We start from the raw sequence: 24,658 nt of genomic DNA, 5'->3' as shown, positions 1-24,658 counted from the left end.
GGTCCAGGCAGCGGGCCGTGGAGGGGGTTGTTAGGGCCGACTGCCTGCCCCTCTTCCACGGTTACCTTAGGGCCCGGGTGTCCTTGGAGAAGGAGCACGCGGTGTCCACCAACACCCTGGAGTTGTTCAGGGAGAGGTGGGTGCCGCAGGGAGTGGAGTGCATCATTTCCCCCTCCAACTCTATTTTGATTTAGTCCCTGCTCTCCCCTTCACTGTTTGTTCACACAGCATTGCCCTTTGACGCGAAGGGCACTGCTTGTCACAGGCCACTTGGGTGTTTTCCTTCTTTTCCTGATGGTGGATATTGAATAAAGATTTGTGCACTTTGCGTCTCTCACTGTGTCTCACAACTACACACACACACCATGGGTTAAAAAAAAACAGGAGTGTTAGCATTGCCCTGAAAAAAAAAATAGGTTGGATCTAAAGCTGTTTTGCAATCTGTGTTGTGGTCACCAGAAATGTCTGTGTTCATCTGTCTTGCTATCTGTGTGTCTATCTCTTTCTTCACCCTGGCCCCCTGCACAACCACCTTTGTGACTTCCACTTGCACTATATTTTGTCGCTGCCCTTTAACCTAAATTTATAAGGATATACACAAATTTGATTGTGTCCATTGTTTAATCTATCTTTCTCTTTGTGTGTAGTGGAATATTGAACCTACATCCCAGTCTCCTTCCTAGGTGGAGAGGCCCTGCTCCAATTTTTCACACACTGATTCATGGAGATCAGGTGACAGGGGTGACTATTATACAGATCCGGCCAACAAGGTATCAGGCTTGTGAAGCTGCAAGTAACATATACTGAACTGTAATGTTATCAAATAAGATTGAGAATCTATTTAATTTTTCTGCTTTGACTGACTGCATTTGATACACAAGAGAGTTGAGTGTTATGATATTCATAAGATGTAGCAGCAGAAGTTAGCAAATCAAATTTTTGACTCTCCTCCTTCATTCAATGAGATCATGGCTGACCTGATCATCCTTAACTCCACCTTCCTGCCTTTGACCCAGAACCCTTTGCTGCCTTACGGATTAAAACTCCCTATCTCAACCTTGAATATACTTAGTGACCAAGCCTCAGCAGTCCTGTGGGGCAAATAATTCCATAGATTCACTGCCAACTTAAAGAAAAAAAATCCTCTTCATTTATCAAATTGGTTACCCCATGCTTTGAGATTATTCCCTCTGGTCTAAGACTATCCCACAAGGGTTAAACACTTCTGCACATCTCCCTGTCAAGCCTTCTATGACTTTTATGTATTTTGATAAAGGCTTCTGTCATTCTTCTAAACTTCGTTGAGTTCAAACTCGGTTTACTCAACCTCTCTTCATAAGATAGTCTCTCCATCCCTGGCACTAATCTCAAAGATCTGGCCTGCACTATCTCCAATGCCAGTATATCTTTCCTTATATAAGTGGTCTGAAAGTGTTCACAGTATTCTAGGTGTAATCTGACTAGTACCTTGTACAGTTTTAGCAAGACCTCTCAACTTTTATATTCCATTCCCTTTGAAATAAAGGTCAACATTGCATTTGCTTCCCTATTACTTGCTGAATTTGGATACTAACTTTTTGCAATCTATGCATGAGGATCCACTTATCTTCTGTGCTATATCTTTCTGCAGTCTCCATTTAAGGAATATTTAACTCTTCTTTTCGCTAAAGTGCAGAACCTTATTTTTCAACATTATATTCCATCTGCCAAGTTTTTACCCACTCATTTAACCTGTCGACATCTTTTACGGAATGTTTGTGTCATCCTCAGTACTTGTCTTCCCACTTTGTTTTTGTTCACCACAAAATTGGTGATAATGCACTCACTTCCCTCATTCTCTGCATTGATAATGTAAATAATCCCTGTGCACTCCACTATTTACAGATTGTCAGCTTGAAAGTTCCCAATTATCCCAACTCTATTTTCCAATAGTTATCTAATCTATTTTCCATTCTAATATATTACACCTAACACCATGGGCACTTATCTGATTAAGCAGCCTTCTTTGAAATACTTTTTCAAACACTTTTGGAAATCCAAACAGACTAATCCCCTGGTTTTCCTTTCTTTATCTTTTTTACCTGCTCAAAAATTCTAATACATTTCTTAGTTATGATTTCCCCTATATGAAGCTATGTTTTCTCTGCTTGATTTAGGATACACATTTATAAATGCTCTGCTATTCCATCTTCTTTAACCAACTATCACATTTTCCCAATTTCAGCTAACTAGCATAGAGTTACCTTGTTTTGTTTCGATCCCATTACTTACCCTATGCCAGTTTGCCCATGGCGCAGCTGATTATCTGAGATCATTACCATTAGATATAGGAACAGAATTAGGCCATTCAGCCATCGATTCTACTCTGCCATTCTATTGTGGCTGATATATTTCTCAATCTCATTCTTTTACCTTCTCCCTGTAACTTTTAATATCCTTAATCAAGAAGTTTTCTAACCTTGTCATTAAAATTCTTAATGACTTGGCCTCCACAGTCTTCTGAGGCAATGAATTCCACAGATATACCACCTGCTGGCTGAAGAAATTCCTCCCCATCTCTGTTCCAAACGGTCATCCCTTCACTCTGAGGCTGTGCCCTCAGATCGTAGTCTCTCCTACGGCACAGTGATGCATGGTGGCTCAGTGGTTAGCAATGCTGCCTCACAGCGCCAGGGACCCGGGTTCAATTCCCGCCTCGGGCAACTGTCTATCTGGAGTTTGCACATTCTCCCCATGTCTGCATGGGTTTCCTCTGGGTGCTCCGGTTTCCTCCCACAGTCCTAAGATGTGCAGGTTAGGTGAATTGGCTGTGCTAAATTGCCCGTAGTGTTAAGTGCATTGGTCAGAGGGGAAATGGGTCTGGGTGGGTTGCTCTTCGAGAGTCAATGTGGACTTGTTGGTCCGAAGGCCCTTCAATATTCTATAGGTTTCAATGAGATCTCCTCTTCATCTTTCTCTACTTCATCCATTGAGTGCGGACCCAGATTCCTCAACTACTTCCCCTTTGACAAGCCCTTCATCCTTGGATCATTCTTGTAACCCTCCTCTGGGCTCCTTCATTTGACAAGGTCTAATGCTCCTAACGTTTCAACTACAGTCTGACCAGAGCCTCCTACAGTCTCAGCAGTACATCCCTGCTGAGCCCTCTCAAAATAAAAGCTACCATTGCATTTGCCTTTCTAACTGCTAACTGAACCTGCAAAATAACCATGAGAGAATCCTGAACTGGGACTCCTAAGTTCCTTTGCGCTTCAGATTTCTGAAGCCTTTCCCCAGTTAGAAAATAGTCTGTCTCTATTCCTCCTATCAAAATGCATAACCCCACATTTTCTCACATTGTATTCCATCTGCCACTTCTTTGTGCCCTGTCCTAGCCTATTCAAGTCCTCTGCAGCCTCCCTGTTTCCTCAACACTATCTGTCCCTCCAGCTATCTTTGTGTCATCTGCAAACTTAGTGACAATGTCCTCAGTCCTTCTCCTGGTTGTTAATCTATAATGTAACCATGGTGATTCTGTGTTTTAGTTTAGTGCTAACTGTTCAAAATCTTAAAGCAGAGTCTCCTTTTTAGTTCTTCAGTGTCGTTGGTTCCAATGTGAGTGATGACAACTGAATCCCTTCCTTCTCACCAAGTTCCTCACCAAGCCTGATGCGATGTTCTTCATACTGGCAGACAACACAGCCTTTGGGGTTTGTGCTTACAGCTGTAGAGAATAGTATTTATTTCCCCTAATTACACTGATCCCTCAACAACTATGTTCCTATTTCTCCCCCCGCCCCCCAATTTGATGGATCATGCTCTCGTAGTCAGTTAGCTCATTCTCCCCATAGTCTCTGCTCTTATTCATACTACTTGCAATAACCATGCAACTGTTGGATAAAATCAAAGACATTTCTCCTTGAGAGTTGCCCCTTGCATTCCCATACTTTTTCACTATAACCTTCTTCCTGTCTTGATCTCAAAATAAGTTCAAATGACCTCAACTAAAGGATGTAACTGTGTCTTGGAGCATAGAGCATAAGTCACACTCTCGAGTGCTAAATTGCACTAAGTTGGGTACTTCATATCAACACAGGTCCATCTGAATTGGTTAAGGATCCGATTTTAGCTGTTTTTTAATTGGTTGCTCTTTCAATGGAACCCTTGAAAATAAACATGTTCCAAGTTTGCAATTACATGAATTTAGACTGTCGAGTACATTTTAATGCCAACTGCAAACTAAATATAGTTCAATTAGATTTGCATATAATAAAGATTTAAAACACTCTTGCAAAAGGAATACAGTCAGTCCAAGCAATAGGAAAATTGAGTTAAGACTACATTTAGATCTGTTGAACGTGTATTGAATGACCAAACAGGCATAGTGGTCAATAGCCTTTCCCAATTTCTTCTGTTTACTTCTACTCTGTTGTAGTCACTGAGACTATCACTGTGATATACTGAAGATTATATGTTACTGCGTATGTTATGCCTAAACACTGGTATAATAGAAGTTACAGCGTAGTTCAATAAACTGCTGATTTATTTTTGTGGGGGGTTATGTGGCTCCCAAACAGGTAAACCTTTATTCAAACTTTCATATTGCTCCTTGAAAATAGGAGAAAACTGTGAATGTGTAGTTTCACTTTTTGTACCTCAACAATTAAGTTATAAATGCATATGTTAACACTAAGTAATGGCTAAATGTGTCCATGTCCTTCATGCTATGCTGTAGCCCAGCTGTCTCAGCATAATTTCAAAAATGGTCCCTTTGCTTTAATGTCAGTCTTTCTGTGCCTTTCCACGATTTTGGCAGATGGTTTTCTTCTGTCCCTTTTTGTTTTTCATTTTTATGCAGTTCAATTCCGAAAGATTATATAAATAACAGTTTGCTAATAAGTTACAGCAGAGGTTCAAGTTAGGTTGTTATTTTTAGATTAGATTACTTACGGTGTGGAAACAGGCCCTTCGGCCCAACATGTTCACACCGACCCGTCGAAGCGCAACCCACCCAGACCCATCCCCCTACATTTACCCCTGCACCTAACACTACATGCAATTTAGCATGGCCAATTCACTTAACCTGCACATGTTTGGACTGTGGGAGGAAACCGGAGCACCCGGAGGAAGCCCATACAGACTCGGGGAGAATGTGCAAACTCCACACAGTCAGTCGCCTGAGGCGGGAATTGAACCCGGGTCTCTGGCGGTCTCTGGCACTGTGAGGCAACAATGCTAACCACTATGCCACCGTGCCGCCCACTACTATGTGTCAATGTCTTGTTATATGAAAATGTATTTGCATATTTGAGATTTCAATCCACCTTGGTGTTAAATTAGAAATGCTGTTTTTTGCCCAGTGAGCTTCTTCCTCAGATCAAATCATGTGTTTTATTGAGGACAGTGTACTTTATTTATTTAATCTTAAGGGAAAGTCTCCAGCCATGAAGGTTCTTGTGGATGATTGTGATGCTGGGCCTCAGATCAGTCTTCAGCTGTGAACATTATTTTTCAACAATAAACAATTTCCAGTCTTGTCAGCACCAGTGCTGATTGGTTTTGTGTAGTATTAAATCATCTCTACTTTTCCAACTAACTTGCAACTCCGTACATGGGACTGAGTTTGATACCTTCCCTGAGACAAATTTATTATGGGACGTTCACTTAATCTGGAGAACACCCTTCCCCCCACCCTGCTGCCAGTTGAGGCCCTTAAGTGGCCATTCCATGCCATCTCAAAAGTCATATCCCACCATTGCTGGTGTGCAGCTGTGTATGGGGACTTACCGTAGGGATAACCTGAAATCCTGCTGAGGTGGCTAGCAGGGAGGAAGGTGTTTGTTCAGATGCATTCAGTATCTGATCAAGTGGACTGGCTTTGTGATTGCAGTTTATCCATTAACAGCCATTCCACTGCCCTTGCTGACAGACTGCCTTCCACTCAACCGACTCTCGTCACCACTCATCTCTGACCTGATCATGGCCCTCAGGTGGGTGTAGTATCAGGATTAGCCACTGCTCCGCCAGTAGCAATACTGTGTTGCTGGCTTTTGATTGGTTGGCAGCTCTTCTGCGCAGGATTCTTTCTCTAAGGTCCTAAGATCCGATAGTCCAGTGAAGCTCTGTCTTAATTCAACTGTAATAAAAATAGAAACTGTTGAAGAAACTCAGCAGCTCAGGCAGTGTTTGTAGAGAGAGGTACGCAGTTAATGTTCTGAGCCCAATATGACTCTCCTTTGAAAATTATTTTGACAGGTTTTCTTGAAGGAGAGGAAATTCAACACGCTGCTCTACAGCTGATGGGTGACATTTTGGCCATTACCACAGTATGTTGAATGTGCCAGAATATACCTACTCCAGCTGATTAACTAAGAGCTGTCACATGCAAGCAACGTGATATTCAATGAGGTGCTAAAGTGAATACATTCATGTCTGTTGGTAGTTCTGTGGGTGACTTTGATATTTTGTACTTTTAGGTTCGATGTTGGTCCCATTGTAATGCAGCAGGAATGTGCTGTTCCTCCAAGGTGTACCACTGATGAATTGGGAGTGATCTTGGCAGAAACAGGGGCTGAAATGGTACATGATTTGCACTTTGTGCACTTAAGAAGGTGAACCATAATATAGCCATATTACAGCAGCTAATGGCAATTCAAAGCCCAGAAGAATAGTCATACAGACTTTGTTAACAACACAAAGCACTCATGTTCAGCAAATGATGAACAAATGCTTATTGCATCAGATAAAGTTTTCACTTCAGTACCTTTAATTTCAATACATATGTAAAATTAGCTTATTTATAGCAAACAATGTCCCATCACAATAGACTAAAGGATGATCTGTAAAAGCTTACTTATTCACCTGTGTCAGCAATTTCCAGGTTTCCAGATAATATATTGATATTAATACAACTGAACAGTTATCTTGTGCGTGGAGCTGAAGCTAAAATATCTATAGTAAGAAGTTGGTCCCTCTGATGGAATTCTCTTTTCCAAACTTTGCAGTAAAGCTAAACATTTGATTCACTTTCAGATGGTTAGTTAAGTGGATTTCAGTTAGTGAAGAAAATAATGTTGTATGAGTCACTGACTTCAATTAAAGTCAAAGTATCACATGCAAAAGGTCAGTTTAATCCTAGCCTTTCCCAACCAGTATGAACAATGCAGGTCTGAACCCATATATGTAAATTCCAATAGAATGCACCACTGCCAATTCACTTGTGATGTCTTGATTTTCTGTCAGGTAGAGAATACTGATACATCCATGGTGAACCCATAGGTGAAAGTATGGGAAGTATAACAGTTGTCAGAAATGTTTGCTGTCCATTTCCAGATGTCTCCAAATACATTAGGCACTTGCAAGTCTAATTTATTTTGCGAAAATAATATTTTTATTAGATTTTGCCATTAATTATATAGTTTAAATTATTTATAGAAATAGAAGTAATTAGATTTGTAGGAATATTGAACCAAATACACCATTTCCCAGGAAACATTGATTTTGAACCGTACAAGATCTAGCTGCAGCAAGTAAAATGAGGGAATGGAATGAGAATGTCCATGACATAACAAAACATCTTCTGAAACATGGAAAAGTCAAAGCTGGAAAGTAGGGAAAGTGAGTTCAATGAGGTAAAATTTGGTGATCTGTTGAGAGGAACTAGAAAGAAAATTTGTCAAATAAGATTTAGGTTCCAGAGGTATAGATGAAATTTTGAGGTACCAGAGCTCTAAGAAAATGTTAGCCATATCACTTTTAAATCTGCTGTTGCGATGTGTTCTTGTATATTAACTGTTCGAGTTGTCAAAATGTTATTCTAAGGCTATTCCACAGAAGATGAAAGCCTGTACTCTTTATCTGTTGCACTGACCCTCAATCAGTGGAGATCTAAGGAACATAAAAAAAAGAAATAAGAACACATTCAAAAATTGTAGAGAGAAAAACCTGAGCTAATACTGGAGGAGAAATTGCTGTGAATCATTTGCTAAAATCTCCATTCCCTCCACCTGTCAATCTAGCACTCACTACTGAGGATTCCAGAGCATTGGAATTCATGTCCAAAGAAAGAATTTGCTCACCATTGGCATCGTTCCCATCACTGGAATTCCGGTGACATCATCAAAATCCCAACAGCGAAATCACAACCAAAGTCAAAGCCAGGAATACAGATAACAATTACACCTGAAGTCTGTTTTCCAAGCTTTCTCTCACATACAAAATGGCTGCAGTAGTTTCTGTTGCAATTTTTGTTTTATTCACTAGAAGAAGGGCATGCTGACTTGGCTTTAGCACAAGTATGATACGAAGAAGAGAAGCAAAAGATTTGGAATTGAATTTCCCATAATAAGCTATTAGTACTGTCTGTGCAGTGTTCTGAAGGCCTACTTTATCATCAGAAACAAAAGCAGAAGTTGTTGGAAAAGCTCACCAGTTCTGAGGAAGGGTCACAGGACCTGAAACATTAACTCTGATCTTTTCATAAATGTTGCCAGATCTGCTGAGCTTTTCCACCAACTTCTGTTTTTGTTTCTGATTTCCAGCACCTGCTGTTCTGTCAGTTTTTATTGGCTATGTTTTCATTTTTTGGTGTTACTTTTCCATTCTCACTAAGTCCTTTACTAGGTGTTGCAATTAAGCACTAACAATTCTTCTGCCTTAGCAATAGATTTTGTTTCCTTCTGGTAGATATGGTAGCCGAAATGCTAATCAAAGCATGCATACATATACATTATTAAACGCTGTAACTTGAAATCTATAAATAAGATTTTCATAATTATTGGTGAACAAATCTCCCTTAATTTGTTTCCAAGGTGGTATCATGGAAAAAGACCTGAACTGACACAGTTGATGTTCAATATTTCAAACTTTGTAGGTTACGAACTGGTATAGGAGCTTCCAATTCAAAATTTGGTGACTTTGTGAATAGAATTAGTTTCAAATATTTCCTTAGGTTAAATATCAAATATTAGTTGTTTGGCTTCACACAGCAAAACACATTTAAATTAGCCTTTTCCCCTCCCTACCATATGGGCATAGAACATAGCAGTGAGCCCTTTGGCCCTCAATGGTTCTGCAGGTCAGTGCAACAATCTGAAGCCCATCTAACCTACACTATTCCATTTTCATCCATATGTTTATCCAATGACCATTTAAATGCCCTTAAACTTTGCAAGTCTGCTACTGTTGCAGGCAGAGCATTCCATGGCTGCTGCTACTCTCTGAGCAAAGAAACTATCTCTGACATCTGTCCAATATCTATCACCCCTCAATTTAAAGCTATGTTCCCTTGTGCCAGCCATCACCCTCCAAGGAAAAATGCTCTCATTGTCCACCCTGTCTAACCCTCTGATTATCTTACATGTCTCAATTAAGTCATCTCTCAACCTTCCTCTCTCTAACGAAAACAGCCTCCTGTCCCTCAGCCTTCCCTCACAAGACTTCCTTCCACACCAGGCAACATCATAGTAAATCTCCTCTGAACCCTTTCCAAAGCTTCCACATCCTTCCTATAATGCAGCAACCAGAACTGTACACAATGCTCCAGGTGCGGCTGCACAGAGTTCTGTACAGCTGCGACATGACCTCATGACTCTGAAACTCAATCCCTCTACCAATAAAAGCTAACACACCTATGCCTTCTTAACAACCCTACCAATTTGGGTGGCAACTTTCAAGGATCTATGTACATGGACACCAAGATCTCTCTGCTCCTCTACACTACCAAGAATCTTACCATTAGCCCAATACAGTTATTCCTGTTGCTCCTTCCAAAGTGAATCACCTCACACTTTTCCACATTAAACTCCATTTGCCCCCTCTCAGCCCAGCTCTGTAGCTTATCTATGTCCTTCTGTAACATACAATATCCTTCTGTCCTGTCCACAACTCCACTGACCTTAATGCCATCTGCAAATTTACTAACCCATCCTTCTAAACCCTCATCCAAGTCATTTATAAAAATGACCAACATCAGTGGCCCCCAAATCCTTGTGGTACACCACTAGTAAGTGAACTCCAGGATGAATATTTCTCATCAACCACCCCCCTCGGTCTTCTTTCAGCTACCCAATTTCTGATCCAAACCGCTAAATCACCTTCAATTCCATGCCTCCGTGTTTTATGCAACAGTCTACTATGGGGAACCTTATCAAATACCTTGCTGAAATCCCAACACACCACATCAACAGCTTTACCTTCATCCAACTGTTTAGTCGTCTTCTCAAAGAGCTCGGTGAGGTTTGTGAGGCACGAACAACCCTTCACAAAACTGTGTTGACTATCCCTAATCAACTTATTCCTCTCTAGATGATTACAAATCCTATCTCTTATAACCTTTTCTAATGCTTCTGACACTATTCCTGTACACAATAACGACATAAAGATTAAAGGCAAAGGCTCTGCAGTCTCCTCCCTGGTTTCCAGAGAATCCCAGGATAAATCTCATCTGGCCCAGGGACTTATCTATTTTCACACTTTCCAGGATTGCTAACACCTCCTCCTTTTGAACCTCAATTCAGTCTAGTCTAGTAGCCTGTATCTCTGTGTTGTCCTTGACAACATTATCTTTTTACAATGTGAATACTGACAAAAAATATTCATTTAGCGCTTCTTCTATCTCCTCGGACTCCACGCACAACTTCCCACTATTATTCTTGATTAGCCCTCATCTTTTTCCAGTAATTCTTTTATTACTGATACAACTATAGAAAGCTTTTGGGTTTTCCTTGATCCTATCTGCCAATGACTTCTCATGTCCCCTCCTGGTTTTCTTAGCTCTCTCTTTAGGTCTTTCCTGGCTAACTTGTAACTCTCAAGTGCCCTAACTAAGACTCTGCCTTCTTCTTTGCCTTCTTCTTGACAAGAGATTCAACATCTTTAGTAAACCAGGGTTCCCTCGCTTGACCACTTCCTCCCTGCCTCATAGGTACATACTTATCAAGGACATGCAGTAGTTGTGCCTTGAATAAACTCCATATTCAATTGTGCCCATCCTCTGCAGTTTCCTTCCCCATTCTATGCATCCTAAATCTTGCCTCATTTTCCGCCTAGGAACCCTCCAACCACAAGGGATGAACTCAGATTTCTCCAGTTTCCTCATTTCCCCTCCCCCCACCTTGTCTCAGTCCCAACCCTCGAACTTAGCACCACCTTCCTAACCTGCTATCTTCTTCCTGACCTCTCCGCCCCTACCCCCACTCTGGCCTATCACCCTCACCTTATCATCCTCACCTTAACCTCCTTCCACCTATCACACTTCCAATGCCCCTCCCCCAAGTCCCTCCTCCCTACCTTTTATCTTAGCCTGCTTGGCATACTTTCTTCATTCCTGAAAAAGGACTCATGCCCAAAACGTTGATTCTCCTGCTCCTTGGATGCTGCCTGACCTGCTGCGCCTGAGATCTGTACTCCATGGCTTACCTCAGTAAATCATGCGCTCCCCCCTCCCCCAGAAAACAGTGTCCAAAAATGGTATACTTGTTATTGAGGGGAATAACCACAGGGGATCTCTGCACTGTCAGCTGGTTCCCTTTATGTCTCCGACTGTAATCTATCTGCCTTTTACTTGTACCTGAGTTGTGACTACCTCCCTGTAACTCCTCTCAATAGCCCCCTCCGCCTCCTGAATGATCCGAAGTTCATCCAGGTCCAGCTCCAGTTCCCTAGTGCGGTTTTCGAGGAGCTGGAGTTTTGAGGAGCTGCACTTCCTGCAGATGAAGTCAGCAGGGACACTAGTGGTGACCCTTGCCACCCACATTCTGCAGGAGGAACATTCAAATCTCCATTCCCACTATTCTGAATTCCCAAAGAGACTATTGAAAAATAAAGAACAATAAAAAAAACTAGTTACCTTGCCAATCAGGTGCACAATACTTTTTTTTTGGTTAGAGGAGAGGGATGGATGGGAGACACTACCTAAGTAGTGTTTCAGGTAACACAACCACCCAAATACATTACTTCAATTACTCAGCAGCTCCTATTCAGTGTGCGCTCAGCCTATTCACGCTAGTTTTTCAAACCTTCCCAGCAGCTGGTCATCGTTCCCGCTCTTCCTGCTGCTAAACAAAAATGTCTTTCCTCTGAAAGCCTTCCTACTCGCTCTCCTAGCGTCCAGTGCCACCCCTTTCTAGGTTCCCCTATTGTAGTTCAAAAGTAATCTGTAACATTGGAATAAATGTGTGGCGCAATCTAAAGATTTCATAGAATCCCTACAGTGTGGAAACAGCCCATTTGGCTCATTGAATCTGTGCTGACCCTTTAAAGAGCATCCCAACCTGATCCATTCCCTGCCTTAGCCCTGTAAGCATGCATTTTCCATGGTTAACCCACCTAACCTGCACAACCATGAACACTATGGGCAATTTAACATGGCTGATCCACCTAGCTTGCACATCTTTGGACTGTGGGAGGAAACCGGAGCGCCCTAAGGAATTCCCTTAGGATTCCCTTTTATTTCAGGCAGCAGAAAGAGCTGTACCCAGTACCAAATCCAGTGTGGCCTCCCCCCTTATTGGCTTGTCTACACACTGTCAGGAAACCATTCTGTACACATTGGACAAAAACTGACTCATCTAAAGTACTCTGAATGATAGCAGAGCATCGGGAGGGTGGGATGGGGTCGGGGGGCGGTGTGTGGAGAGAAGGAATTTGCTAATGCTCTTCGGGAGGATTTAAACTAATGCAGCGGGGAAATGGGAACCTAAACTGTAAAACAAATGTCCAGGAGGTTGAGAGTAGTTAGGTTAGAAATAAGGTTTCAAGATCACAAGAGTTCACTGGCAAGCAGGAAGGTGTTTGAAGTGTGTCTACCTCAATGCCAGGAGCATCCGGAATAAGGTGGGTGAACTTGCAGCATGAGTTGATACCTGGGACTGCAATGTTGTGACCATTTTGGAGACACGGATAAAGCAGGAGTAGGAATGATTGTTGCAAGTTCCAGAGTTTAGATGTTTCACTAAGAATAGGGAATATGGTAAAAGAGGGGGAGGTGTGGCATTGTCAGGCAAGGACAGTATTACTGTGGCAGAAAGGACATTTGAGGACTTGTCTATTGAGGTAGTATGGGCTGAGGTTAGAAACAGGAAAAGAAAGGTCACCCTGTTGGAAGTTTTCTATAAGCCTCTGAGTAGTTCCAAAGATGTAGGGGAAAGGGCAGCAAAGATAATTTAGGATAGGAGCGAGAGTAACATGATATTTATTATGAGGGACTTTAAGTTTCCAAATATTGACTGTAAATACAATAGTTTGAGTACTTTAGATGGGTTAGTTTTTGTCCAATGTGTGCAGGATGGTTTCCTAACACAGTATGTAGACAGGCCAATAAGGGGCAAGGCCGCATTGGATTTGCTACTGGGTAGGCACGGTGGCACAGTGGTTAGCACTGCTGCCTCACAGCGCCTGTAGACCCGGGTTCAATTCCCGACTCAGGCGACTGACTGTGTGGAGTTTGCACGTTCTCCCCGTGTCTGCGTGGGTTTCCTCCGGGTGCTCCGGTTTCCTCCCACAGTCCAAAGATGTGCGGGTCAGGTGAATTGGCCAAGCTAAATTGCCCGTAGTGTTAGGTAAGGGGTAAATGTACGGGTATGGGTGGGTTGCGCTTCAGCGGGTCGGTGTGGACTTGTTGGGCCGAAGGGCCTGTTTCCACACTGTAAATCTAATCTAATCTAATGAACCCGGCCAAGTGTTAGATTTGAAGGTTGATGAGCACTTTGGTGAGAGTGACCACATTTTGGTGAGAGTGACCACAATTTGGTTATGTTTACTTTAGTGATGGAAAGGGATAAGTGTAAACTGCAGGGCCAGAGTTATAGTTGGGGGAAAGGCAATTATGATGTGATTAGACAAGCTTTAGAATACATTGCATGGGTAAGGAAACTGCAGGGGCTGGGCACAATTGAAATGTGGAATTCATCCAAGGAACAGCTACCTATGTGTCCTTGATAAGTCAGTACATGTCAGGCAGGAAGAAAGTGGTCAAGCAAGGGAACCATGGTTCACTAAAGAAATTTAATCTCTTGTCAAGTGGAAGTAGGTGGCTTATGTTAGGGTGAGACGTGAAGACTCAGTTAGGGTGTGTGAGTTACAGGTTAGCCAGCAAATACCTAAAGAGAGCTAAGTAAAAACAATGACTGCAGATGCTGGAAACCAGATTCTGGATTAGTGGTGCTGGAAAAGCACAGCAGTTCAGGCAGCATCCAAGGAGCAGGAAAATCGACGTTTCGGGCAAAAGCCCTTCATCAGGAATAGAGGCAGGAAGCCTTCAGGGTGGAGAGATAAATGGGGGAGGGGGGGAGGGTTTGGGGCTGGGGAGAAGGTAGCAAAGAGTACAATAGGTGAATGGGGGTGAGGATGGAGGTAATAGGTCAGAAGGGAGGGTGGGAGAAGGCAGCAAGGAGTACAATAGGTGAATGGGGGTGGGGATGGAAGTGATAGGTCAGAAGGGAGGGTGGAGCGGATAGGCGGGAAGAGAGATTGGCAGGTAGGACAGGTCACAAGGACATTGCTGAGCTGGAAGATTGGAAGGATTCCCTCCAACAACTTGCCCACCACTGACAGGCTCACTGGTCTATAGTTCCCTGACTTGTCCTTACCACTCTTCTTAAACAGTGGCACCACGTTTGCCAACCTCCAGTCTTCCGGCACCTCACCTATGACTATCGATGATACAAATATCTCAGCAAGAGGCCCAGCAATCACTTCTCTAGCTTCCCACAGAGGTCTCGGGTACACCTGATCAGGTCCTGGGAATTTATCCACTTTACCCGTTTCAAGACATCCAGCACTTCCTCCTCTGTAATATGGACATTTTGCAATATGTCACCATCTATTTCCCAACAGTCTATATCTTCCATTTCCTTTTCCACAGTAAATCTGATGCAAAATACTCATTTAGTATCTCTCCCCGTTTTCTGTGGCTCCACACAAAGGCTGCCTTGCTGATCTTTGAGGGGCCCTATTCTCTCCCTAGTTACCCTTTTATCCTTTATGTACTTGTAAAAACTCTTTGGATTTTCCTTACCCCTATTTGCCAAAAGTGTCCCCTTTTTGCCCTCAACATCTCTAGCCGTCCAGCATTCCCTATACCTACCAGCCGTTCCTTTTACCCTGACAGGAATATACTTTCTCTGGATTCTCATTATCTCATTTCTGAAAGCTTCCCATTTTCCAGCCGTCTCTTTACCTGCGAACATCTGCCCCCAATCAGTATTCAAAAGTTCTTGCCTAATACCATCCAAATTGGCCTTTCTCCAATTTAGAACTTCAACTTTTAGATTTGGTCTATCCTTTTCCATCATTATTTTAAATCTAATAGAATTATGGTCGCTGGCCCCAAAGTTACTGAGAACTGAGTCCTCTCTCAGTCACCTGCCCTGCCTTATTTCCCAAGAGTAGGTCAAGTTTTGCACCTTCTCTAATAAGTACATCCACATACTGAATCAGAAAATTGTCTTGTACACACTTAACAAATTCCTCTCCATCTAAACTCTTAACACTATGGCAGTCCCAGTCTATGTTTGGAAAGTTAAAATCTCCTCCCATAACCACCCTATGATTCTTACAGATAGCTGAGATCTCCTTACAAGTTTGTTCCTCACTTTCCCTCTGACTATTAGGGGGTCTATAATACAATCCCAATAAGGTTATCATCCCTTTTTTATTTCTCAGTTCCACCCAAATAACTTTCCTGGATGTGAATCCTCCCTCAGCACAGCTGTAATGCTATCCCTTATCAAAAATGCCACTCCCCCTCCTCTCTTGCCTCCCTTTCTATCCTTCCTGTAGCATTTGTATCCTGGAACATTCAGCTGCCAGTCCTGCCCAAACCTGAGCCATGTTTCTGGAATTGCTATGATATCGCAGTCCCATGTTCCTAACCATGCCCTGAGTTCGTCTGCCTTCCATGTTAGGCCCCTTGCATTCAATTAAATGCATTTTAATTTATTAGTCCTAACTTGTCCCTGCCTGTCTGACGCGCTTCTGTCCTCGACTGTACCAGTCTCAGATTGATCTCTTTCCTCACTATCTCCCTGGGTCTCACCGGTTAAATGAATAGTTATGGCTTATATTTTAAGTTTAATCTAGAGACATATCTCCAAAAACATATAATCAAGAAAGAACCCACTCTAATCACTACTGCAAATTCTCTGTAAGCCACACTTAAAACAATGATTAACTTATCTGATTCTGTGCTGTGAACTTCACCCAAAGATTCCTCCAAGATTAGTTGTGAATTTCACTGTTTATTAATTTTCCCAGATGCACTCCGATGTCCAGCGATACATGAATTCAAACAGCAAAGGCAGTAACTGTGCAGGTTCTCTCTCTCTCTCGCTCACTCTCATGCTCTCACTCACTCACACAGAAGACATAAAGGTTGGTGGAGTTGTGGATGATGCCGAAAGATGTTGCTGGTTACAGAGGGAAATAGATAAGCTCCAGAGTTGGGCTGAGAGGTGGCAAATGGAGCTTAATGTGAAAAGTGTGAGGTGATTCACTTTGCAAGGAGCAACAGGAATAACGAGTATTGGGCCAATGCTAAGATTCTTGGTAGTGCAGATGAGCAGAGAGATCTCAGTGTCCATGTCCATAGATCCCTGAATGTTGCCACCCAGTTGGTAGTGTTGGTAAGAAAGCATACGGTGTGTTAGCTTTTATTGGTAGAGGGACTTAGTTTCGGAACCATGAGGTCATGCTGCAGCTACAAAACTCTGGTGTGGCCGCACTTGGAATGTTGTGTACAGTTTTGGTCACTGCATTATCGGAAGGATGTGGAAGCTTTGGAGGGCTGCAGATGAGATTTGCTCAGATGTTGCCTGGTATGGAGGGAAGGTCTTATGAGGAAAGGCTGAGGACTTGAGGCTGTTTTCATTAGAGAGAAGAAAGTTGAGATGTGATTCATTGAGACATATCAGGTAATCAAAGGGTTAGATAAGGTGGACAGTGAAAGCCTTTCTCCTTAGATGGTAATGGCTAGCATGAGAGGGCATGGCTTTAAATTGAGGGGTGATAGATATAGGACAGATGTTAGAGGTAGCTGAAAATGTGTTGCTGGTTAAAGCGCAGCAGGTCAGGCAGCATCCAAGGAACAGGAAATTCGACGTTTTGGGCATAAGCCCTTCATCAGGATGAAGGGCTTATGCCCGAAACGTCGAATTTTCCTGATGAAGGGCTTATGCCCAAAACATCGAATTTCCTATTCCTTGGATGCTGCCTGACCTGCTGTGCTTTAACCAGCAACACATTTTCAGCTCTGATCTCCAGCATCTGCAGACCTCACTTTTTCCTCGAAGATGTTAGAGGTAGTTTGTTTACGAGGAGTAGTAGGGGTGTGGAACACACTGCCTGCAGCAGTAGTAGACTCGCCAGCTTTAAGGGCATTTAAATGGTCATTGGATAAATATATGGATGAAAATGAACTAGTGTAGGATAGATGGGCTTCAGATTGGTTCCACAGGTCGGCGCATCATTGAGAGCCGAAGTGCCTGTACTGCACTGTAATGTTGTATTGTTGAAAGATTCTGTAAAGTCATTGCAGACTTTTGCAAGAATATCTCCAGCCGTTTGGTCACATCTATCAAAGTGCCATCCATGACGCTATCATTGTGCCGCTTTCATGTCAGCTACTGCTCAAACTCTGAAACCTGGAGCTTAAGTTTCAGCAACTGGCGACACTATTTGCATAAATGGTTTTCCAGGGTATGGAAAGTCACCCTTTGTTTTGAGGATAAAAGGGTCAAGATTAGAATGGTGCTGGATAAGCACAGCAGGTCAGGCAACATCCGAGGAGCAGGGAAGTCAACGTTCTGGAAAAACCCCTTGATCAGGAATGAAGATAATAAGTCTTACAAATAAATCTTATCTCTACTTACTCCGTAAAAGGATCACCAGCTACTCACTTCCCTACTCTTTCAACAATTTGAATTTTTCAGCAGCTTCTAATCCATCCCTAATTGTCGAGGAAATGAAACACCAAAGCAATAGTGAAGCACTTCGAGAAGAGCAACATTTCACCAGGATGTCAAGTTTCTCTGCACTTCCCTCTAGTCCCCATCACAATGTTTAAGCCATAAACTTGAAGCAATTTTTGTTTCCTCTCCACTGAAACCATCTTGCCTGTTTCCTTAACAGAAAACAAATTAAGTGTTCCAGGAAGTGACCATGGGAGAAACCATTAATCCTTTTAGTGAATTAGCAAGGATACTTTGTCACATGTCTTCTTTCTGTGATATAAAATGCAACTAATTTGATAGTCTGGCATCAGTAAAATTCAAACCAACTTCCTATGGAGTAACTGGTTTCTTTCCAAATCTAAAATTTATTTGTATTTATTTGTTTCAGCTTCTTTTAACTTTGGAAAGTCTGCCAGAACTTATAAAGAACACAAAGGAACAATCCAAGGAGGGAATTACATTCGGTGAGTGAAAAGAAATTTTAGCACAGAAATCAGATGTTAACCTTTATCTGGTCCTTCGCAGCATTGATGCTCCTTGTGAAGCTCCTCTGATTCCTCTTCTTCTCAACCTATCTACCACTTGTATTCACATAAGAACATGAACCTCTATTTTTTTCTCCTTCATTCTCTTTCAGATTCCCCTTTAAGACATCAGTGCAGTTTGCCTAAACTACTGTGTGATAGTAATATCAGCATTGCCATCATTCCCTGGTTTACAAAGTTTCTCTTGAGTTGCCTTTTGGATTTCTTGGTCTTATCTTAGGCCCTAGTCTCTCCCCACAATTGGAAAGGTTTACACTACCCTATGACTACTTCATTATTTCTTCATCATTTGTTGCATTATTCAACTTTTTTTAATTCTTAAAGCATACAACAGTTGGAATTGCACTAGATTTAAGATTATTAATCATCTTATTCCAGAAAGATATAGAAAGTCTCACCTGGTTGTATTTATGCAAAATAATTTTAATTGTGAAATCCCTGTGTTTGCAGCTCCTAAGATTAGTGTTGGTATGAGTTGGGTGAACTGGCAGGAACAGACACGGGAAGAGATTGATCAGTTATATCGAGCAATAGGATCCAGGGTAAGTGCATTGCAAGAATGCCTAAAGCATCTGAGATTAGAGCTTGTTGTCGCTGTAGATAGAGTTTCATTCAAAAGCAATCCAAAATAAACAAAGGTATTTTACTGACTGGTCTGATTTAAATGTTTTTAGTTTAGAAAGAAAAGGAAGTTTAAGTATCTTTGTTTTCAAACAGATGGTGGTGATTTCTTAGTCATTACACAAATGTCTGTTTTAACTGTTGCTGCCCATAGCTTCACCAGGGGAACTGGCTATGCTAAATTATCATCATGTCCAGGGATGTGTGGGCTAGGTGTATTTCCAATAGCTGTTCCAGGAATCTGCTCAGGCATCCTGTCAGTGCTGTTTGTGTGCACAGAAGGTGAACAAAAGGAGTGACAGTAGTCTGTTTGGTTCCTCAAATCTGCTGTGTCATTCAATAAGAACGATGCTGATCTGATTGTGGCCTCAACTCTACTTCCTTGTAGCCCCTTCCCTGTCACACCTTGCCCCCACCATATCCTTGAATCTCTTGTGGATGACATGACTTACTCAATGTTGCATGTATTTGATGATCCAACCTCCATTGCAGTCTTTGTTCTTTCCCTAAACAAGTGCTCAATCTTGATGATATTGCTGGAGCAAGTGGAGTCTTGTTCTACTCCTGTGAGCTAAGGAACAGCATTAATGTGACTTGAGATGGTTCACTTTGCCAGAGACTAAGACAATTTAAATGGAAGAATTAAAATAAAGAATTGTGGGAAAGAAACGGAAAAGTTTAGGCTAATCAGAACATCGCAATACCATATTATTTAATCACAATATGGAAACATGCTGATTAACAATATAGTATTGTTAACTCTAACTGTTGTTGTAGATTCCTTTGCGAACACTGTGGATGGACAAGACTGTGAAGCTTTTGCATTTAGTGGATGTGCGAGAAATTCCTGTTTCACTGGGTAGGTTATGTATAATGGTAATTTAAAAAGAAAAAACATTTTCAGTTTGATGTTGTGGTTGGTGAGTAGCTCTGCCTTCTCACTGAGCCTTTGATTAGCTAATAGCCTGGAAAATCAATGGTGGCTCAGTGTGTGGCACTCATATCACAGAGTCAGAGTTAGAGGTTAGAATCCCACTCCAGAAACTTAAACACACAATATAAGCTGATACTCCAGTGTAGAATTGAAGGGGTTTTGCACTGTCAGAAGTGAGAGCATCAGATCAGATACTAAACTGAAGATGTACTTGCCTGTGGATGTAAAAGATCCCATAGCAATTCTTGAATAAGAACCAGGGAATTCGGTCCAATATCCCAGCCAATATCTATCTCTCAGTATCATTAAAGCAGATTATCTTTCCAGAATACCTTTTGGTTACGAACTGCCCCAATGGTTTTTAAAATTTATCCTTTAAGAGATTAGCTGGCCAGACTGATTTCTGCCAGTCACCTGATCTTAACTTGCCTAACTTCATTATGCTGTTTATTCATGGGACCAAAGTTCAATTCTACTAAAGTGCAAACCTTTGCAGAGGTGCAGGAGGAGACCTGCCTGCTCTTCAGAACTGTTCTACCGTCATCAAGATCATAGCTGACCTGCAGGTTAACTCCATAATACTTGTCCTGCTTTCCTGGATATCTGAGATTAACAGAAATCAATCAATTTCAGACTTAAAATTCACATTTGATCAGTCACAGTTTGTGGAATAGAGCTGGGGGCTTTTGCTCCAACAGTATGTTAGCCTTTATTTTAAGGAGGTTGGAATATAAGAGTAGGTCAATCTTACTGCAGCTGTTCAAGATGCTGGTGACCATATTTGAACAATTGTGAACAGTTTTTAGCTCTGTAATTTAAGGAAAGATGTTGTTTAATTGGAGGTAGTTCAGAGAAGGTTAACAAAGATGATTCCTGGTTAAACAGGTTGGGACTGTACCCACTGAAGGTTTGAAGATTGAGAGGTGATCTCATGCAAACATGATAGGATTCTTAAGAGCCATGACAGGGTCAATGCTGAGAGGATGCTTGCCCTCAAGGGAGAATCTCTGATCAGAGGCCATAACCTCTCAGTAAAGGATGCCAATTTAAGACTGCGATGCAGAGGAATTTATTTGAGTGTTTTTCTTTGTTTTTGGAGCTCCTTGCCTCAGGAAGCTGTGGGGGCGGAATCCTTGTTAATTTTTAAGGCTGAAATAGATGCTTGATCAGTAGCCGGATCGAGGGTTATGGGGGGGAAAGGCAGGAAAATGGGGGTGAGGTATGTCAGATCAGCCATAATCCTATTGAACAGTCAAATGACCTACTCCATTCCTATTTCTTGTGGTTTTTATGGTCTTGCCTGAAGAAGTGGTTCCTAAAAACATTCCTGACAGTACTATCTCTAAATTTTATACTAGGCCTCTCATTCAAAACATCTCAACCAATGAAACATCTGCTATTTGTTTAATTTTTCTTAAAAAGCTTTGTCAGATTTGGTAGCATGGAGACTCAGTAGTTAGCACAGTCCAAAGATGTGCAGTTAGGGGAACTGGCTATGCTAAATTATCATCATATCCAGGGATGTGTGGGCTAGGTGTATTTCCAATAGCTGTTCCAGGGTTACAGGGATAGGATGTGGGGTTGAGGGTGTATGGGTGGTACGCTCTTCAGAGGGTCGGTGTGGACCTGATGGTCCAAATGGCCTACCTCCAGATTATAGGGATTCTGTAATTGTTTGTGATTATCTCTTAACCTTAAGAATACCAGAACCTTAATTTGTGCAACTACTCTTAATTAAACCCCTTGCAGTCCAGATACCATTCTGATAAATCTAGCTGAACTCCCTCCAAAGGTAATACGCCCTTCCTGAAATGTAGTGTGCAGAATTGCTCACAATAATACTATGTTGTCTCACTAGCCAAAATAATATCAGAAAATACTTAGAAATACTCAATAAAGCAGATGCAGAAACAGAGATAACATTTCAGACTTAGAGACAGGGATGTACAACACAGAAACAGACCTTTTGGTCCAACAAATCCATGCTGACCAGAAATCCGAACCTAGTCTAGTCCCATTTGCCAGCACTTGACCCATATCCCTCTAAACCCTTCCTATTCATATACCCATCCAAATGCCTTTTAAATGCTGTAATTGTACCAGCCTTCACCACTTCCTCTGGCAGCTCATTCCATACACGCACCATCCTCTGCGTGAAAAAGTTGCCCTTTAGGTTCCTTTATATCTTTCCCCTCTCACCCTAAACCTATGTCCTCTAGTTCTGGACTCCCCCACCCCAGGGAAAAGACCTCATCTGTTTATTCTATCCCTGCCCCTCATGAGTTTATAAACTTCAATGAGGTCACCCCTCAGCCTCCAATGCTCCAGGGAAAACAGCCTCAGCCTATTCCCTATAGCTGAAATCCTCCAACTCTGGCAGCACTCTTGTAATGGCGGCACGGTGGTTCAGTGGCTAGCACTGCAGCCTCACAGCACCAGGGACCTGGGTTCAATTCCCACCTCTAGCAACTATTTGTGTGGAGTTTGCACATTCTCCCCATGTCTGCATGGGTTTCCTCCGGGTGCTCCAGTTTCCTTCCACAGTCCAGAGATGTGCAGGTTAGGTGAATTGGCCATGCTAAACTGCCCGTAGTGTTAGGTGTGTTAGTCAGGGGTGAATGTTAGGGAATGAGTCTGGGTGGGTTGCTCTTCAGAGGGTTGATGTGGACTTGTTGGGCCGAAGGGCCTGTTTCCACACTATAGATAATCTAATCTAACCTAATATTTTCTGAACTCTTTCAAATTTCACAACATCCTTTTGATAGGAGGCAGACCAGAATTGTACACAATATTCCAAATGTGACCTAACCAATGTCCTATACAACCGCAATATGACCTCCCAACCCAAATTCAGTGCTCTGACCAATAAAGGAAAGCATACCAAATGCCTTCTTCACTATCCTATCTACCTGTGACTTTACTTTCAAGGAGCTATGAACCTGCACTCCAAGCGCTTTTTGTTCAGCAACACTCCCTAGGACCTTACCATTAAGTGTATAAGTCCTGCTCTGATTTGCTTTTCCAAAATGCAGCACCTCACATTTATCTAAATTAGAAGTCTGTAGTATTTTTGGTTATTTTCTGAACTAGCTTGTGTACCTCGGCTCTGCAGTCTATTTGAACTTCCACTGTACCTAGACTTTTGCCAACTAGAACTTTGTTCTACCCTTTTTGAAGTTGGAAGTGGATAACTTTATTTGTTCACAAGACAGTAATTTACCATAGTTTTGTCTATTCATTTAATCTATCAATGTCTTTTTATCATTTTATGATTCTAGCTACCTTTGTTATTAGAAAATTTGGATATTATCAACATTGAATAGCTGTGGCCCGAACACACTGGGACATGCTGGTCACATCCTGCCAGTTTAAGCACCTGCTTATTGTCCCTATTCTGTTTCTGACTTCAGACCTCATCACATTGTGATGTCACTAAGTCTGCATCTTTTATCTGTAACAACATCCCTGTTTCAGCTTTGTTATACCCTAATGGCAAAGAGCTTTTACCTGCCAAAGGAAAAGAAGTCAGAGACTGCAACCAGGCATGAGGAAACCAACTAAAATGTTTTTAAAAAACATAAAAACAAACTAAGTAAAATAGATTCTGCTGAATAAGAAGGATACAAAGTAAGAGTAACTTAAAAAGAATCGTGAAAAAAATGCAAAGGGATATGCAAATCAACAACAAAAAAATGAGATTATAATAGGAAAGTAGTAATGGTTACAAGCAAAGTGGGATCTTTTATCAACTGGTAATGGTGATGCTAATTACTAGAAAATGGCAGACATGTTAAATAATTACATTGTGTCAGTATTTATAGCACAGGACGTGAGAGATCAGCTTATTCCAGTGAAATTAATGTTGAGTTGGGGGATGGAGGCTTACCAATCTAGAATAAGCTAATACTGACGTTAAACAGTGATAAATCTCAGGGCCAAGTTGTTTTCATCTAAGACTTTTGACAGAAATAGGTGAGGAATGTTACAGGTGTGTGCTAACCATGAACTTCCAAAGTTTCCTCAATTCCGAAACCATTCTCAAAGACTGGACGAGTGCACATGTTGTGATCTCCGTTGGGACTGATGTCTTTTGAGAAAAGATGAATTTTCCAAACAACCCAATGGAAGTAACCAAAGAAGAAAAATTCATGTTTTAAAAACTTCTGCTGTAACATTCAAATCAAAATCATCACAATTTTAAACCTAACTAACAGGCAAATGATATGTCAAACCAAAGAGAAAGGTAAGTTTTGCATTAACTAATTCAAAATATGACTTACAAAATGCTTTATCTGTACACCATGCTAGTCACTATATGTAGCATTAAGCAGACGGTTTCAAATTCACTCCAAACGCTCCACACTCCACCATGAGGTCTAAACTTTGCGTTCTCCAACTATTGTTCCACTCTGTCTACATTCTCCAGATTCTGTATCACCAGTAAGATTTCAATGAATCTCCTCTGGCATTAGGACCTGACAATCCAGCATTTCAGAGATTCCTGTAAGATGCTGTCACTTTAACAAGATTATTTTGTCATGGATATTTTTGGAGAGGTCATAAAAGCAGAGGTACCGAGGGGAATGGAAAGAACCTAGTTTAACAATGGCAGGGGATAGACCAGTTCTCCC

The 24,658-nt window shown here is 41.7% G+C and overlaps 1 protein-coding gene across 2 annotated transcripts in view; it reads left to right on the top strand.

Annotated features, from left to right (window-relative positions):
• Window positions 1–24,658, top strand: part of mtfmt (mitochondrial methionyl-tRNA formyltransferase) — a 54,056-nt gene that overhangs the window by 11,221 nt on the left and 18,177 nt on the right. Inside the window, exons 3-7 of one of the 2 annotated variants that reach the window (XM_060853007.1) lie at window positions 648–770; window positions 6,456–6,558; window positions 18,316–18,391; window positions 18,923–19,014; window positions 19,871–19,952. In XM_060853007.1, the coding sequence (XP_060708990.1) occupies window positions 648–770; window positions 6,456–6,558; window positions 18,316–18,391; window positions 18,923–19,014; window positions 19,871–19,952 (476 nt within the window). The remainder of the gene's footprint in view (window positions 1–647; window positions 771–6,455; window positions 6,559–18,315; window positions 18,392–18,922; window positions 19,015–19,870; window positions 19,953–24,658) is intronic. The other variant, XM_060853008.1, reaches the window with a different exon arrangement.

This window comes from Hemiscyllium ocellatum, chromosome 39 (genome assembly GCF_020745735.1).
Source record: "Hemiscyllium ocellatum isolate sHemOce1 chromosome 39, sHemOce1.pat.X.cur, whole genome shotgun sequence".
NCBI classification, from domain to species: Eukaryota; Metazoa; Chordata; class Chondrichthyes; order Orectolobiformes; family Hemiscylliidae; genus Hemiscyllium; species Hemiscyllium ocellatum.
This window is presented reverse-complemented; position numbering and strand designations above follow the sequence as displayed.